The following is a 16,971-nucleotide window of genomic DNA, read 5'->3' as shown; positions in this document are numbered from 1 at the left end:
CTACTGTGTTGTCTGTGCTTGCATGCGGTTGTAGTGTGAGGGTCTGCAGACAAATACTCTGCAACCTATATTCCACGTTTCACGCATGGCACTGGCACTGTGCAAATTAGGGGGTGTGAATAGTGAGGCGAATCTGATTTTCAGTTCGGGATATGTGATGAGGTCCAGACAAGCATAAGCTCTCCCTATCTATTAGGCTTTTTTATCGGCAGCAGATTGACATCGTGGACAATGGGCCCTTAATATGGAACAAAAGGTTTCCTTCTCGGATTAACGTCAATTTGCAGTTAACTAAGACCAGATGGTTAACTGAAACATATGCACCTAACCATCTCATACAGTGCTGTTCTAACTTGTCTGCGAAACTTTGTCAACTATATGCGAAGACTATATACGACTTTATGATGCGAAACACTCCTTCAATTTTAGAAGTTGTGCACTCTGTAGCACTGCAATTTATGTACTTGCGGTCGCCCGTAGACGAAGTCTGTGTGGGCGTTGCGCTCTTCGCGTGTGTGAATTGCCACGCAGGCACGGGCGTAAGTGTACTCTACTTTTCGTTTGAGATATGACGAGGATAACGCGAACGCAGTCTCCCAGTACCTAAAATTGCATGCCCCATCTGGCCCAGTTTGACAGGCTGTGGCAGCGGTCGGCACGAGCGCAGTGCAATGCCCGCGCAGGTAGCCCAAGTAACGCCAACCTGCTAAATCTACATTATGGCTCCGATGACTGTCAATTTGATACGAAGTATGTACGTCCCCACAGCAACATTTTTTTAATTTAAACTGTTACATTAATATAGTCAATATTTAACACATTCAGATTCAATAATGCTTTTCGGGCTAAGTTCCAGGCTGCACCACAGTAGCGCCACATGGGGCAATTAACTTGAGTGAGGTGTACCGATTTACCGATGGATTTACCGATGGTTCTCATTGCGAAGCGGGCGATTCGGCTGGCTTTGTAAAAATGGAGGAGACGTTGCTTTAGTCATGTGCCTACGCCGGCTTCCGCCGTAGCCACCTTGGCTGTAATGCCAATCGACTGGGTGTCGGACGCATTCTTTAAAATCTGCCGGCAGATTTCTTCAATCTTTCTGACAGAGGTCCTCTCAGATTTCTTGTGTTAATGTTCCTTTCAAAATTGGCGCTCTATTACACTATTTTCTTGCGTTGCAAAAATGTGAGTTTATAACTGCTATACGCTTTCTTCTAATGCATAAAATTTACTTGAGTATTTTTTGGCAATATTAAATGAAGGGGTTCTACCTTTCATAATTTGTTTGCGCATGTTTTGCAGCACATGTCGCAGCTTATTTAACCGGTAAAGTATGGAGGTGCAAGCCGGCGAAGCAGGTGAATTACTAAAGAGTAGTCGTTTTGTCCCTTGCGATCGTCTCTGTGACATGAGTGGTACGCATGTAAGAGTGGCATAAACAACAGTTTGCAATCTGCCTTGTACGGGGGAACTTAATGAATCTAACAATGGTTCAATACACCCCATGTAGTGCGGAAATTGGTTTCGCGCTCTTTGACAGTAACTTCAGCACTTTTGATGGGCAGCTCTTGTTTTTACCTGCCGAAAAAGTTCATCTCTGTAAACTGATGCCACGCGAGCAGTACACTGCGTGCTAAAGCAATTGGATGCGAAGTATCAACTAGCTAGCTAGTTTCAAGCTGGCCAATTTACTCATTCCAAAGACGCTGGCCGTGTGAAAAATGAGATGTGGCTTCACGCTCGTGAAACTTTTAGTATGAAATGTCCGCAGGCGATGGCACTCGTATCCTCACCGGCGTGCGGCATATCATAGTCGTGCTGTCCGGCAAGGGCGGAGTCGGCAAGAGCACGGTCGCTGTCGAGCTGGCTGTGACGCTGGTGTCCCTGGGCAAGAAGGTACGTATACGTGCTAGCGTCCCTGAATAACGCAACCCGCGCATGCGGTTTGCAAAAGTCTCGATCACCTGCTTGCTGTTTTCAGGTGGGCCTGCTAGATGTGGATCTTTGTGGACCCAGCGTCCCCAAGATGCTCAACCTGGACCACCACAGCATTCACCAGTGCCCGCAAGGGTATGTGGGTGATATTTAGCCTCTAGTGCATGTCAAGGCTGAAAATAGTGCAGTCAGAGGTTGTGTTTCGACATAGAAGGTTGTGTCTACATGTTTTGTAGGTCTTTACAGCATCCTTCGTGTGCAGGTGTCGTGTCTGGAAATTCAGCACAGACGGCCATATGCCACTTCCTTGCAGAGTCTTTGTGGGGCGCTTTAGGTTGTCGTGGCCACACAGCATGGTATCGTCTTGATCTCCGGTGATCCACCACACCATGATGTGCCAGTTAGTTTTTTCTTAGAGTATGGTATCGCAGGTCACGGTGCAAACTGGAATAGCTCTACTAGTCAGCTTGAGGATATATACAGCGTGAACAGAGACGATGGACGAGGAAGTACACAACACAAAGTATGTGCCAAAAGGTGTATATCGGACAAACAGGATGGTGCTTACATATTTGCCTGAAAGAACATCGGAAGATATCGTCAGATGGGTCAAAACACTGCATTGAGTGCAGAAAGAAAGAAAACAAAGGAATGTAAGGTGATTTTTGAGAAAACCGAGGTACTGTGCCGGCATCACGATCAGTGCACAAGGGAGATTCGTTATGAAAGCTTTTTTCATCAACAAGAAACTAAGTGCATCGTGCTTTCTGTATTGCAAAGCGCACCAAATTGTGTGCTGGCAGGGGCCAAACGCGCTCAGATGGCGTAATTGCACTTCACTCTCTGCAGCGTGTTGTTCAATCCTATGAAAGGTTATCAACTGGCGCACCATGCTATCTTGTGCAGGCGAGGCTGACAAGCTCCTGCAAATAATTCAGAGCTAAGCGGCTGGGCTGTCCTAGGGAGTGATTCTCGGAAGATTTGTGAAAGCTCGATACTTTCACATTCTTTGTGTTTGTTGTCTGACAAACGACAAGCTAACAATTTTAAAAGAACCGATGCCAATTTTTTCTTTGTTGCTTATTTATTATGGTGCCTTAGCGATACAAACCCTGTAGCAGTGCAAGCACAGTGCGCTTCGGCACTGTAGCAGACGACACGAAGCTCTGCCCCTGTGCGCCTGCACCACTTTGCTTCGATGTGTTGCTGCGCCAGATGCACAGACACTCCGCGGAGCGCGGCCACGCTGAGCTGTGTTCATACTTACAGTGGACCACAGTGTTCATGCATCAGTTATATCGTAAAGAGAGCAACAGTGTCATGTCAGTTGCCGAAGCCCTAGTTGAGAAAATCAAAAGAAGCCTTTTTTGGAAGCAACGAGAGTGGAGGAAAATTATGGTGAAAGCTGAAGTGGTATGTTATGTTCATAAAATTTCCCGGTGTTAAATAAGTGACAAATGGACACGGTGTACTTGTTACGTTTTCCACTCCAAAAAAACTTGCCTAACTTTACGTTGTGGGCTTCTCTACGGGGCTGCGGCTCTACTTTCAGAGCAATCAACGCTTCATTAGCTCAGACCACAGTGGTGGCCCCAAGAACAACACGAACAACGAGCACCACAGGGTAAACCGGTTTAACGGTTTTTCTCGGCTGCGCGCGCGCGATCAACCAATTCTATTCACCTGATGAAGTCCCTCTTTTCCGGACGCGTCCGCTCTGCTGGCCCGTCCGGTCCGCTCTGTCGAGGTTGCACGTCACCACACACACACACACAACACACGCCTCCCTCGTCACAGCAGTTGAGGGAGAGAGAGGGAAGGAGGTTGCCACGTGATGTGGAGAGGAGAGGCGCCCGCCGTGTTGTAGCCAGGAGGGGAAGGAGCGGTGATATGTGCCTTCCCACAACGTGCATATTATGTGTGATGCAAGAAAGAGCAGCTGCAAGAAAAAAACATGCCAAGCAGTTTGTGGAATGCTGCACCAAAGTCAGTTATGAAATTCCTTTCACCTGCGGGAAAACTCACATAAGCCACATGGGGCATTGTGCTAACGACCACATGGCAAAACATTTGAGCTTGTTAAAGGAGAAAGCAGGGACACATCTGTTTGAGCATTGCGCCCAGTGCAAGTGTTAGCCACAGCTTGACGAGATGAAGATTTTGGGTGAAAGCAGCTATATGAAGGCTAGAGAAATGTGAAGCTTTCCATATTAGGAGGGGTGTGATTGCAACGTGACAGGTCCGTTGCTCTGATGTACTTTGAAGGAGCATTTTCGTCTATTTTTCACACTGTACACACCTTGTTTCTTCTGTATATATTGCTGTTGGAGAAAACAATAAAGCCGGTTGATAGTTTAGTGCCGGTTTTGTGTCCTTCTTTCTGACTGTGTTTGTCTCTTATACATGCTATGACGATTCTAGAAAAGAACAAACCACCTAGCCCGTCTTCAGGTGCTTTTAAAACATCCGCAGGTGGGTTCCAGTGTACACAGACGCAAGCCAGCAGCTGGCAGTGATGTCGATTGGGTTCCTCCTGGCCAACAAGAATGACCCCATCATCTGGAGAGGGCCCAAGAAGCATGGTCAGTCCAGTTCCATCTCATGCTGCGCTGGCGTTTAATTTAAGCATGCATTCAGCATTCGCCTACGTTCTGTTAATTTTTGGTTGTCCTAACCGGGCTGCTTTCTGGTAACTCAGAATGAAGTGCTCAGGTGTTTGATTTGGTTTAAGTCTGCTTCAAGACATTCAGTCCTGCAGCTTTGTTTTGCTGTTCTGCCTCTCAGAAAACGCTTTGGGCCTGAGCTAGGCCTTTGTGTGTAAACAGAGGCTCTTGCAATTCTTAGACATTTGTTGCGGTTTCAGAGCTACTGGAGAGTTCCTCGTGTAGTGTAAACCTGGCAAGTTATGGCGATTTCCACTGGTCGCTACGGAGCACGTTTTCTTGCTCCGGGACGACGATTTCGATTTCCACTGGTCGACCAAGATAGGTTTCGCGTATTCCGCTGGTCGTTTGGGGCAACTCGGGACGCTCCAGCTCGATCCGCCGACCGAAGTCGGATCTCGCCGGAAGTCCTAGTTGCTGACGCAGTCACTTCCGGATGCTGCTGGATTCTTTTGGCTGTTTTTGACAGTTTCAGCGACATTGGCAGAGGACGCTGGATGTCATCGTTTTTTGCGCGAATATGTCGAAGTGCGTCTATCGAAAAACGTCTGCAGCGTTAAAAAAAATGAGAAAGCAAGTTGTTGAGGGCCGCACTCCTGCCTATTTATCAACCGCAAACATTTTGGCGCTGGGATGCGGCTACAACTTTCGAAACCAGCTCAGCTTTACTTCCGCCGCGCGCTCTACACGTTCCGCTGGTCGACCAAGGCTGATTCGCTCTGTAGCGCTTTAGGTCGGCTCGGGCGCCCAGCTCCGATCGACCAGTGGAAATCGCCATTAGTGTTTAACAGTTTCTTGGTGTTGATTAGATTATTGTAGCCAGTCAATTCAGTTCCTAACGACCGTGACCAGAGTGTACAGTCTATAGATCACATTCGCTCACTTCTGCTTTCTGCAAGGTTTAACTCGATTTTTATTTCAGTGCAGCCATGCTCACAACTATACCATAATTTGCAGACTTAGTCGTAAGCACGAAAAGATTTATTTGGAACTTTAAGGTGTTCCATGTAGGACATCGTTCTGTCTTTTTTTCTTTTTACTATGCCAGGAACATTAATTTTTGCAAACACAGGTAGGGAAAGAAATTAACAGCATTGTTCACAGAGGCTTACCTATATTGTACATAACTAATTCTTCTGCATTGCCACAACCTAAGAGATAGGTTGGCAAACAACACTAGTATGAGCTGTCTATCAGCAGTGACTGCTTGCTCACTTCTCCAGGGTAAAGTGTGTAAAGTCCCGTAACAAAGGGCTATGCTTATCACTTTCTGCCCCTTTTGCAGTGCTCAGTTTCAAACAAATTAAAGTGTATTCTGTCAAAGGAGAGCCAGTTGCTGCGCAAATTACCTGCCGACCTAATTTGTCCAGCCTATGCATGCAGCCATGATTCGCCAGTTTCTGGCTGACGTCTGCTGGGGTGAGCTCGACTACCTGGTGGTGGACACTCCCCCGGGCACCTCAGATGAGCACATGTCCACCGTTGAAGTGCTGCGGGCACTCAACCCCGATGGCGCCATCCTTGTCACCACACCACAGGTGAGGAGCTGCGCTGTGCAGTGTTTGTGCGGCATGCTTTCTGATTGTGCAGTTGCCAAGATGGGTATTTGCATGCACTTTGTAAACCTCCTTCCGTTCTCTGCTGCCGAGCTACTTTCGGAATTCTTAACGAATTTGGCGGATTCCGCAACACAGTTTACATGCTAAATTTCCATTCGGGGAAATTTCCATTTTCTTGTTCTCATGAGAAGCCACACACATTGCCCTGGATCAGGCATAAGTGCCCATACTCTCGACATCTCTCCACAGAGCGACAACCCGTTCTGTCCAATCTACTTGTCTGTGACCCTTTCTCCCTCCTTTGTTTCCTAACTTTTGCAGTGAAAGTTCTATGTGATATGTGGTTAAAGGAGTAACATGGATGTGGAAGGAGTGTGTGTTCTTTTCTTTACTAAGATTCGCAAGCCTTTAGTATGCTTAGATCACCATGCGGTATCAGCTGCCGACAAGCCATAAATAGTTTATAATTGAGTTGCTTTTGTCGTGCGATTTTGAGAGCTGAGTGACAGTTTTGGCGTCAACATTAAGCGTAAGGCATGTGAAGCTTAAAAAACTGCGATATAATCGCTGCTTCATCATTTGACATTACAGCTGCCGAGACCAAAAGAGCACGGGAGAAGATGAATTATAAATTGTTCACCCTGGGCTCTTCAGACTTGGGCATGCGCTTTAATGTAGGAGGTGTAGGTGCCGTTGTGCATGCTTATCGGGAACTTTCATGGTGTACTTGTGGCATTGTGACCTTGTTTGTGACAGTCATGTTCCGAGGGGAGAGATAGCCTCGTTAAGGTAAAAATCATCTCTGGTTGCGCAGGCACTATCTGTCGGGGACGTGCTGCGGGAGGTCACCTTCTGTCGCAAGACAGGCCTGCCCATTCTGGGCATTGTGGAGAACATGAGTGGCTTTGTCTGCCCCAACTGTGCGGTGAGTTTCTTCCACTATGTCATGTGGTACTACCCTAGCTGGACAAGGCTTTTCCCTCGAAAAATGGCGAATGCATTTCTGTTTGTTCAACCACGGCTGGCCTCGATAGAGAGCACGCTTCTCTTCTCTTACGGCCTCACCAATGGGGTCTGTTTCCACCTCCCGCTGCACCTCGGTGGTGTCGCCACCGCCCCACTGCTGTGCCTCTGCTACCGCGGTTCACGCACAAAGGAAACACACACTCGCTCATCGCTCCACCCGCGTCAGTTGCAACCGGCAGGTCCTGACATTTCACCCCTTATGGTTTATACAAAGACGCCGCGATCAGTGTCTAAGATTTATCGTGTATGAGGAATAAAATACAGTCAACAATCCGTTCACACGAGCACGCCAGCACGCCTTCATCAGTGCGGCCAAGCACGGTCGAATGAAGCTTCAGGTATTGAATGGCTGATACTGTCATGGACAAAATGGCCGAGGCGGGATGACATCATAAAGGTCTTGACCAATCACAGAGCACCACCACAGTATGAGCGAATGCGTGCCTTGTATGGCCATATGCCAATCAATGATCAGTTACGAATTAATTACTCATTAATAATTACTGCTAATTAATGACTGATTAAGTAATTCATTAACTTATTACTAATTTGCTGAATTAAGTAATTGATTGATTAATTATCTACTTCATGACTGATTCATTAAATAACTGAATAGCAGAATGCGGCACTCGGGCTTTTTTTGCCTTTCACTACTTTAGCCGCTAAAGTCCCTCTAATTTTTTGCCCCTTTTTACAAAAATAAATTTACCAGGCTATGCAATGTGCCTCTGAAAGCTGTAAGCAGGTGTAGTGCGACCTGACGTGAGTGTATGGCAAACTGTTGGGTGGAGATTCTGTCAACCGCTGCCATTTTCGTTTAGAGCAAAAAAGGCACTAGCGAAAATTCATGGTGCATCTCAGATTCAGAGTAAGGAACAAAAATTTATGCATGGGGTTAAAATTTCAGTTGTCTAGTGGAGTGGGATATTCTAGCTTCGTTCAAAACAAATCAGTCGGTTGAAAGACAGAAGATGTATATGTAGTCTCGCGACTGACGCACATGTATGACAGACGTAGTCGGCTTAATACGTAGATAAAGAACTACTTTTAGTCAAGGAAATGGACATAAACAGTTACGCGTAATTGAAAAGAGCGGCAAACAATAAAAAAATTGTCCTTCAAAGTTACACATTGTACTACATATTCATCAATTCATCAAAACGTGACCTGCGGCTAGAAAATTCAGTCTCAATATCTTCCTGGACGGCTTGTGCATATAGACCAACATGTGTTTACAAAGGGGGCGCTCCCGGCATCGCAGCCGACTGGGGGTGAAAAATAGGGTTAGCGCCCATATCAATACATGGAACCGAAATATTTCTAAGCAGTTTTTTAATTTCACGAGACACGTATGATGTCCTTATTTGGTGCAGAGTAACCGTGAACATCCTAGAACAGATCGTGTAAGTATGAAATTACATGACCGACGCGAAGTATTTTTAAAACACCGCGAAACGTATGGAGGTGCGAATTGGGAGGGCGACCCATAAAAACACAAACGCAACTGACCACAACATTTTTCACGTTTCGCAGAGCACCAGAAGTGGTGGCCGGTCGTTTACATTGGCCAGCGCTTTGAAGAAGTATGCTGCGTCATTGCGGAGGCGGTCTACTTTTAAAACTCTCCGGATAATCTATGTTGTGAATCCAAACACCCCCAAAATGCTCATGTAGTGAATCACGTAGTTTTGTTTATAGTCTGATATGCTGCCGCATGGAGTAAATTAGCTTGATAATACTGTCCCTCAAGTGAAAGATCCTAGACAGAATTACATTTAAATGGCAGTTGTCAAACGCCGTACGACAATACGGACCGAAAGGGAGTCGCGCATTGCAGCAGACGACAGCGCAGCTGGCGATACCCACTGCGGCTGCCTCCAGCTCCGGAGCGCCTGTTAGCGACAGTGCCGGGTGCATTGCTGTCTGCGACCGTGCACAATCAGTTTATCGTGCTGTGAACGGTCCCGCAAGTCGTCAGATTTGCAGTACTTGCAAGGGAATGTAGTGTGCCATGCAACATGATGTCGGGGCGTGATACAAGACGTTCACCAAAAAATGAGAAGGGTTCAATGCTGCTGAACCGAGTAAAACGTTGCAGTAAGTTGTGTTTACATGTGTTTCTATGGGTGGCCCTCCCAACTCGCACACACCTGCATACGTTTCGCGGTATTTTAAAAATACTTCGCCTCATTAATGAGATTTCATACTTTCGTGATCGGTTCTAGGATGTTCATGGTTGCTCTGTACCGAATAACAAGATCATGGGTGCCCCGTGAAATTAGAAAATTGCTTTGAAATTTTTCGGGTCCATGTATTCCTATGGGTGCTAAGCCTAGTTTTCACCCCCAACCGGCCCAGCCTGGCGACAGACGCGCCACCGCATCGCGCTTACGTCACAGATCGGTGTTGGTCTATAGGGAGCTGGCCTGTAGTTCCTGTCTGTCACTTTCTTGGCATAATTGATAAAAAGGATTCTGAGAAATTTTTCAGATATCAAAGACGCTGACAGAGCAATGGCGAATACTCAATTGTGCTAGTTGAATCAGGATTTAAAGTACTTCGAGAACATTTGTGTGTGGTAGGTGCACGAAAGCTTTCTTTTTAAGAAAAAACATTGCCCAATAGGGCAACAAACTCTGGTTTCAGATAATGCAGTCCACTAGAATTCTTGTCCTCGTAAAGAGTGTACATGAGGCTGCTGCTTTCGCTAGTTTCAAGAAGGATAGCGCAAGCGTCACACCCATAAGTCACTGATTAACTTACCAATGTATCTGGCGACGTAAGCTAAACCGGATTATGTGACAGTGGGTGATGGGAGGACAGGAGATGCCACCACAATTCCTTCATTTCCTCAGTTACTGATTGCGGCAGAGGGAAATGATTTTTCCGGCATCGAAGCAAGCTGCCTTGATTTTGCTCCGAGATGAAACGTTCTCTCCGCGCATTAGCCTTACTTTCCCGAAGAGAGCCTCAATGGGGCTGCTCTATTGAGTTTCGTGGTGAGGACGGAGCCGACACCTTTCCGCAGGAGTATTCTACCACTTGCACAGTAGACTTCGTGATGAACAGCATTTCTTGAAATGTTTCTTTATGAAAGTTTCCTTCTTTAGCGCTTTAGAAGTTTCTTGGATATGCTTTCGATACAGCAAGTGACTAGTTGCAATCGAGTATCACCTGCGTCATTTATTGGCCTCTTTTACCGCTTCCAGCACAAGTGGTATCATGAATATCAAACCAAGTTTTTATTGTTTTCATAATAAGCATAATATCACGTAAAAAAGTGCAAGCATTTTGCAACTTATATATTACATTTTTATGAAATTATTTCCATCTTCGGTGCTACATGGATGGTTTCGCTTCTAGCGCTGAAAGACGGTTTTGTTGTTGCAGACGAGTTGCTGTCATGTTAGCCTTGAAGAAGCTTCGACATGATCACTGCTCATTCAGTTTTTTTTATTATTATTATTCATGTTCTTGTACAGGCTGGGGGAAAATTTGGATTAAAATCGACAAAAGTAGCGACCATGCTGCAATGTATGCCATACGTTTGTCGAACATTTGCTGATGCTGAGCGAGAGTTTTTTTTATATAAAGACTCCGTTCACGCGTATAGGTACGCTGATAACATGCCGCTGCAGCATCTACCTTCTGTGTTCTTTCATTTCGGGGCTGCACTCACCACAAAAGCCGCGAGCGACAGCGCAAAACCAGGCAAAAGCCACTTGCCGCCGCCGAAGCAGGTCGCGTTCCTTGTGGCGGTGGAGAGCGTAACTCGAGGAAAAACGTTCCCATTGCTCCCGCAACGATTGAGAAAGCCGTAGGAAAGAGTGCGCGCCCTCCCTCGAGACCGGCCGTGGTCCAACAGGCTTTCCTCTTGTGTGCGTGCAGGAGTGCAGCAACATTTTCTCCAGCGGAGGAGGTGAAGAGCTGGCCAAATTGGTCAACGTACCATTCCTGGGTGAGCTTTGCTTTGACATGCTGCAGTAACTGTCCTTTCTGCCAGTGTTCTACAGTTCAACCTTTGTGTACTGAAACTCCATGTAGCGAATTCCTCGATATTATGAAATTTTTGAATTCCCCAACTCTGCCCCATTGAAGTGCATGTATTTCAAAACTCCATGTAACAAACATGTCACGATAGGTGGCCTTGATATAACGAACTTGCTGCGCTGACCAGCTCTTAGCTAGCTGAATTACTGAAAATTTGGCGGAACCCCTTAAATTTCAGGGCGATAAAACACGAAGTGAGAGGAACATTTACTCTATAATGCGTCGAGTTTCAGCACCAATGCCGCATCTACGTGGCAGACACAGCAGTCTTCGCTGCTTTCACTTTCGAACGTGGCACTACAATAGTTGATGCTTAAAAGCGGCAAAAGATAACAGAACAAAGAAAAATTACACGGGCGAGCAGTGTGTCCACCGCTGCCGCGTGGTTCCTTGTAAGCCCCTGCGCGTCGGTAGCGGGAACAGCGGGGCGCGCCGGCAAGTTTGTTCCCTGGGCAGACGGGGTTGGGCAGGAACACGAGTGACGACACATGCGCGAACATGCGCACTTTCCACCAGACTGTCTCCTTCTTCACCTCCCTTTTCCCACATCCTCGTAAAAGCGCCGCGCGAGCCGCAGTGGAGGTGGAGGCTGCCGCTGCAGTCACAATGTGCTATCAGCGCGATTGCGGAACATTTCACTGCTTCTATAACATTGAGTAATTCTGATTTACTGTAAGAACCTTCAGGTAGTTTTTCTTACATTCAATTCTCAATTCGTTATGCATCGTCCTTTTGGGTCTTCATGCGAAAACTGCATATAACGAAAACCTGGATGTAACGAAAAATCACGGGCATTTTACAATTTCATTATAGCCAGGTTTAAGTGTATATTTCACGGTGCACCGGGGAGGAAAATCTCTCCCTGCATTGTGTGGAGAACGTCTCATTGTGGTGCAGTGAAACCTTGTGGTACTCCTTTCACTACACCTCCATTGAAACGCAGGCCATGTCAAGCATCCGAATATTGTAACCTACATACTATGGTGTGCAGGTCGGATCCCCCTGGAACCCAGGCTTGCCGAGTGCATGGAACATGGCGCCAACTTTGTAGAGAAGTTTGCAAATTCCGCCGCGGCTGTGGCCTTCAAAGAAGTGGTGGCCAAGGTGGTTTCGTGACTGATGGTAATCAATGCTGCCATTACAAACTGTAAATAAACTGCACTTTGCTTGTGGCCTTACCATGCTGGCAGCAAGGAACACATAGTGCACTGGCTCATGCAACTATGATCTCGGAATATGAATTTGTGCAGCATTTTTTTAGGAAGGGAAGCAGTTATTGCGGTCATTTTGAATAGTACGATGCTATAATGGGTGCTTGTCACTGCTATGATAATGACTACTCTGTCACACTATGTTGCGCAAGGTTTCGGATGCTCTCAACGTAATGCTTGAAAGGGCTCAGTTTTCTTTGTTCTTCACAGAAACCATCTTGTTGCGTTTCTCTTGTTTGGCTGGCCATGAAGCTTCCGAGCCAAGTCACCATAGTGACTATGGAAGAGTTTTCTGGATGTGTGCAGAGGACCACAAGGAATCCCCACCCCCTCAGTCGAGTGTGCTGCAAAGTGTTGGCAAATACAACCTCCCTTCTCTTGCGTCATAATGTAAATAGAGGTTCATATTTTACACAAAAGCATGAGTCGCTCATTCTGCTGAAAACCCGGTGATGCCACCATCGTCCTGCGGCAGTTGGAAGAAGCCGTGCATCTTCAACTAAAGCTGGCAAAATGGGGTAGTGTTCCAATAAAGCCACAATTGGGCAAAGGAGATCGCTCTAATGGAGGCATTTCATTAAGTGATTCGTTAATACAGATTTGTCACCACTGGTGTTTAAACCCAGGCCCCTGCATGTCGGGCTCGGGCAGCCCAATGCAAAGGCTGTTGGTACCAAGCATGTTAGACGGGCACCTAGTGAACGCGTGTTTGGGATGTGTACTTGTGTTATAATTTTTGAAACTTAAATAGTTTAAACAAACAAAACATTTATTTGCATCTTCCCAATTTTCTGACTCCTTGTTTATCCAAATTGAGCCATAGGCAGCCAAGTCTGAGGACATGAAGACTACCTTTGCGTATGGCACCCGTGTGTACATATTCTCTTGTGGTATAGTGTGAAACGTTAGAAAAAAACCTCTTCTTTTGGACATGAAAACGATGGGTAGTGGAAGCCAAGAGATACAGCCCTTTAAGCAAAGCATGAAATTTACAGCTAGAGCAGACTGAGCAGTTCATCCTTGTAGCGGCCGGAAGAGTCCATGACATTTTAATTTTACCAAATGTGTTAATTTACTAGATGCGAGTCGATGGTATAATATGGGAATCGGCTTATGCTGCTAAAACATAACAAGTTCACTACTGTTGTTGAAAGAACATTTTTCTGTTAGCGAAGCTTACAGGCCTGGAAACATTTTTGAGTGTAGTTAAGGAAGCTTGCGAAGGCCTTTTCACCACTTCATCCACAAAGTGCACTAGGCATCTCTGCATGAGAATTTGTTTTATTTTGTGACATTTCTACCATGTAACAGAAGTGGTGGTACACAGTCTAATTTTTTTTGCTAGCACTTTTATGTCAGCCTTCCAGCACAAATTTCATACTACCGACTTCAAACTTCCTTTTCGATTGTGGAGGTGACAAGTGAGGTGCCCTTCCACAGTGCATTAGTGGTGCAAGTTCAACAACCCCAGATCGCCACAATTCCTGGAACCCTCCAATACGGTGTTCCTTATAGCCCAAGTTGCTTCTAAACATTAAACACTATAAACCTGAACCTAGCAATTCAAACTTTGGATTGATTCATTCACAAATTAATCTCAAAGCTGCAGAGTTCCGTAAAATAAGGCTGAATCGCGTGGCACAATAGCAGGAACAGTGTCTGAAGTTTGTTGTCATTGCCGAGTTTCGGCTTCAGAGCTTTCTACAGCAATAGCTATCAGCTGCGCATCCCCTGGCCAATATTAGTTGCACACACTCATACCAAAACCATGGGTTTGAACAATTTTTGGAGGCTGGCCATCCATTGATTGCTGCACGCATGTCTGAGGTGAGCAAGCAACTTTGCTGCATTAGCTTTGAACAGGGCTATTTCAATTACCCCTTGTTGCACCCGGCATACCTGGGCATGGCCACACAAGACGGCCCCCTTCGAACTGGTGTTATACCCATAGCATCCAAACTAGAGAGTGTCCTGCGCCATAGACATACTTCCACAGGTATTGACCGTGTCCGAGACAGACGTTCAAATTATCCGAAGTTGCAAGTTAATAGGAAAGGAATTAACGGGCTTTTTTACTTTGAAAAAATGAAAACCAAGATAAGCCTTTTCACTTTTCCCATTCAACACATCGAATTGACTTGACTGCTTCATGCTCAGTACAATGCATGCTACCTTGCAAACCATGCCATGCTGATCATAACTCCAAGTCATTGCTGGCCACCTGTGAGAGAAGCCACACATTCAAGTCCAGTGTAGTAACGCTCTCGTTTTCTGTTACTTGTGCACTGTAAAATGGCATATCTGTTCTTGGCTGGTCTTTATGTCATAATGCGAATGGCAAAAACGAAAAAGATAGCATGCATTCAATTTCAAGTGCCCTCTTGCCAGAAGGTCCACATATTGTATCCAGTCATTTCCCCAGAAAAGCAGACAGTGCACCTCATAGTAGGTTATGGATAAAAAACCACTCAAAACACTGACTGTGACCACGTCTTTTGTGCAAATAATTTTGCCCGGGATGATTTCTTCCTTGGCAATTTTCAAAATTTGCATGCATGATCACTAATTTAATGTTGCATGATCATGCTGTGATCACGCAGTTTCGTTCTGTAGGTGCACTGTCATTTGACTATTTAATTGGTCCTAAAACTTACAGTAATATCTCCAGCTGCTTTTAATTCTTTCACTACCACGAGAAAATGTCGGTTTTTCATAGGTGTCGGAAGATTTCTTTTTTTTTTCCCAGTACAAATAATACCGCAGCACGCATATAATGGAATTCTCTTTCAAAGACATAAATTGCGAAACAAAGAAATTTGTTCGGAAACACAAAAAAATTGAAAAATTGCTATTTTTATGGAGAGTTGATAAAAATAAAATAGAAAGGGCATGGTATCTACAGACTAACAAGGAAAATTTAGGGTACACATTTTGAAGATCAGTGGCCCCAGAACACTGTGTAAAAAAATGAACTCTGCACAGCGCAGTCCTTCAACTACATAAAAAGAACAGGTGGAAATAGCCTCATTTCTCGTGCCATGCGGTGAAGAAGTTCCTGGTTTTTGTGAGGCACCAAACCAAAACTGCTGCAAAGTGGCTGTAGAGGCCAGGTATGAGTGTTGGACATGCGGCAGACCTTCAGGAATGCGTTTTAGCGAAATAAAACAACCCAGAGTCAAAGCTCACTAGCGAGTAGCTGGCGCCATTTTCAGGTGATTATCACCACTCAACACCGTCAGATAACGAAGCCAACAATATGATCGCTATTTGATTTGCTGGAAGTCTTGATCACAAAAATTTGATGTTAATGCTGCACTACCATGAGTGGCAGGATTTTTTTTTTAGTTGGTTGGTTTGGTTGGTTTGTGGGGTTTAACGTCCCAAAGCGACTCAGGCTATGAGAGACGCCGTAGTGGAGGACTCCGGAAATTTCGACCACCTGGGGTTCTTTAACGTGCACTGACATCGCGCGGCTGCCACACCACAACAACACATGCACATTAGTTCTCAAAAGTCCATCAAAAATCGGAACGTCTCCAGAAAGAGAAAATTTAAACTGGTTTACAAGTGCAGTGCCTAGACTGGGTGAAACTAGGTGTACGAGAAACGATTCCAATATGTCGAAATCGGCGATTTAAAGCATTGATCACCAGTGACCGATTTGAATAGGCATGGCAACAAAAGGGTTATTTGTGATTGCCCTCAACATTAAGCCACGCCTCTAATTCATAGCACTCAAATGGCTGTATGTCAGAGCGATTGTGCGCACAGCACTACTGCTTTGGAATGGAGGACAAGTAGACGATCAGCTGATGGGAAGGGAAGAATTAGATCGCGCATCACTCAATCATACTTGCAAGATTTGGTTTTGCCCTGCTGCTCGCACTTCCCTTTAAATCCTCCCTCGTTTGGAACCTGCAAAAGGAAGTCCTGAAACTACCATAACTATGTAAACCTGTGAGCAAAAGTAAAGAAACCACGCAAACTACTATGATTGCTTTTTATCAGTATAAAAAGATGTGCCAGACAAAAATGCTTGGGCAAGATGGTAAGTATATTTAGGAGGGTACCTTATGCATATCTCAAAAATAACCACTTCACTGTCAGAAAAAGCTGGAGGGTAGTTTTGGTGAAGCGTGTGGTCTCTGCACTTTTGCTCGGAACTGCACCTGTTCTCTCTGCTCTTCTCAAGCTCGCCATTATCACAAGAAATTCTTGGAGGTGCTTAAAACTGCTTAGGCGTAATGAACTAAAAGCCTTTACTTTTTTATTTTGTTTGGCTTTTGGCTGCTGATTACCCAATGTTTAGATACTTTAGCCAATGTTATGCATCTACTGGATTGGATTCTGTACTGATTTACTATTTTTCTGGATTGGCTTATGGCTTTTGATTACCCAAAGTTTTAGCCAATTCCGCTAATGTTGACTTGTAATGTGGCTACTGTTGGATTTGCTATGGATCTGTTTCATTTGACATTTCTTCAGACGCCGCTCATGCGCCTAGTACAGTGCTCTAGAATATTGCTG

At 45.4% G+C, this 16,971-nt stretch overlaps 1 protein-coding gene across 3 annotated transcripts; it reads left to right on the top strand.

Moving 5' to 3' along the window:
* The first annotated feature begins 1,208 nt into the window (after positions 1-1,208).
* Positions 1,209-12,454, top strand: Nubp2 (NUBP iron-sulfur cluster assembly factor 2). 3 transcript variants are annotated; one of them, XM_084604899.1, is made up of 8 exons: positions 1,209-1,358; positions 1,772-1,896; positions 1,982-2,070; positions 4,408-4,517; positions 5,982-6,136; positions 6,972-7,082; positions 11,072-11,141; positions 12,225-12,454. In XM_084604899.1, the coding sequence occupies exons 1-8, from the start codon at positions 1,334-1,336 to the stop codon at positions 12,347-12,349; spliced, it is 810 nt and encodes a 269-aa protein (XP_084461025.1). In that variant the 5' UTR covers positions 1,209-1,333; the 3' UTR covers positions 12,350-12,454. The 3 variants fall into 3 exon arrangements, with proteins under 3 accessions (XP_084461025.1, XP_084461024.1, XP_084461026.1); XM_084604898.1 differs by having other exon boundaries at positions 1,227-1,415; XM_084604900.1 differs by lacking the exon at positions 11,072-11,141 and having other exon boundaries at positions 1,227-1,415.
* Positions 12,455-16,971: the final 4,517 nt, after the last annotated feature.

This window comes from Amblyomma maculatum, chromosome 5 (genome assembly GCF_055883805.1).
Source record: "Amblyomma maculatum isolate TAMU_Amacu chromosome 5, ASM5588380v1, whole genome shotgun sequence".
Lineage (NCBI taxonomy): Eukaryota > Metazoa > Arthropoda > Arachnida > Ixodida > Ixodidae > Amblyomma > Amblyomma maculatum.
This window is presented reverse-complemented; position numbering and strand designations above follow the sequence as displayed.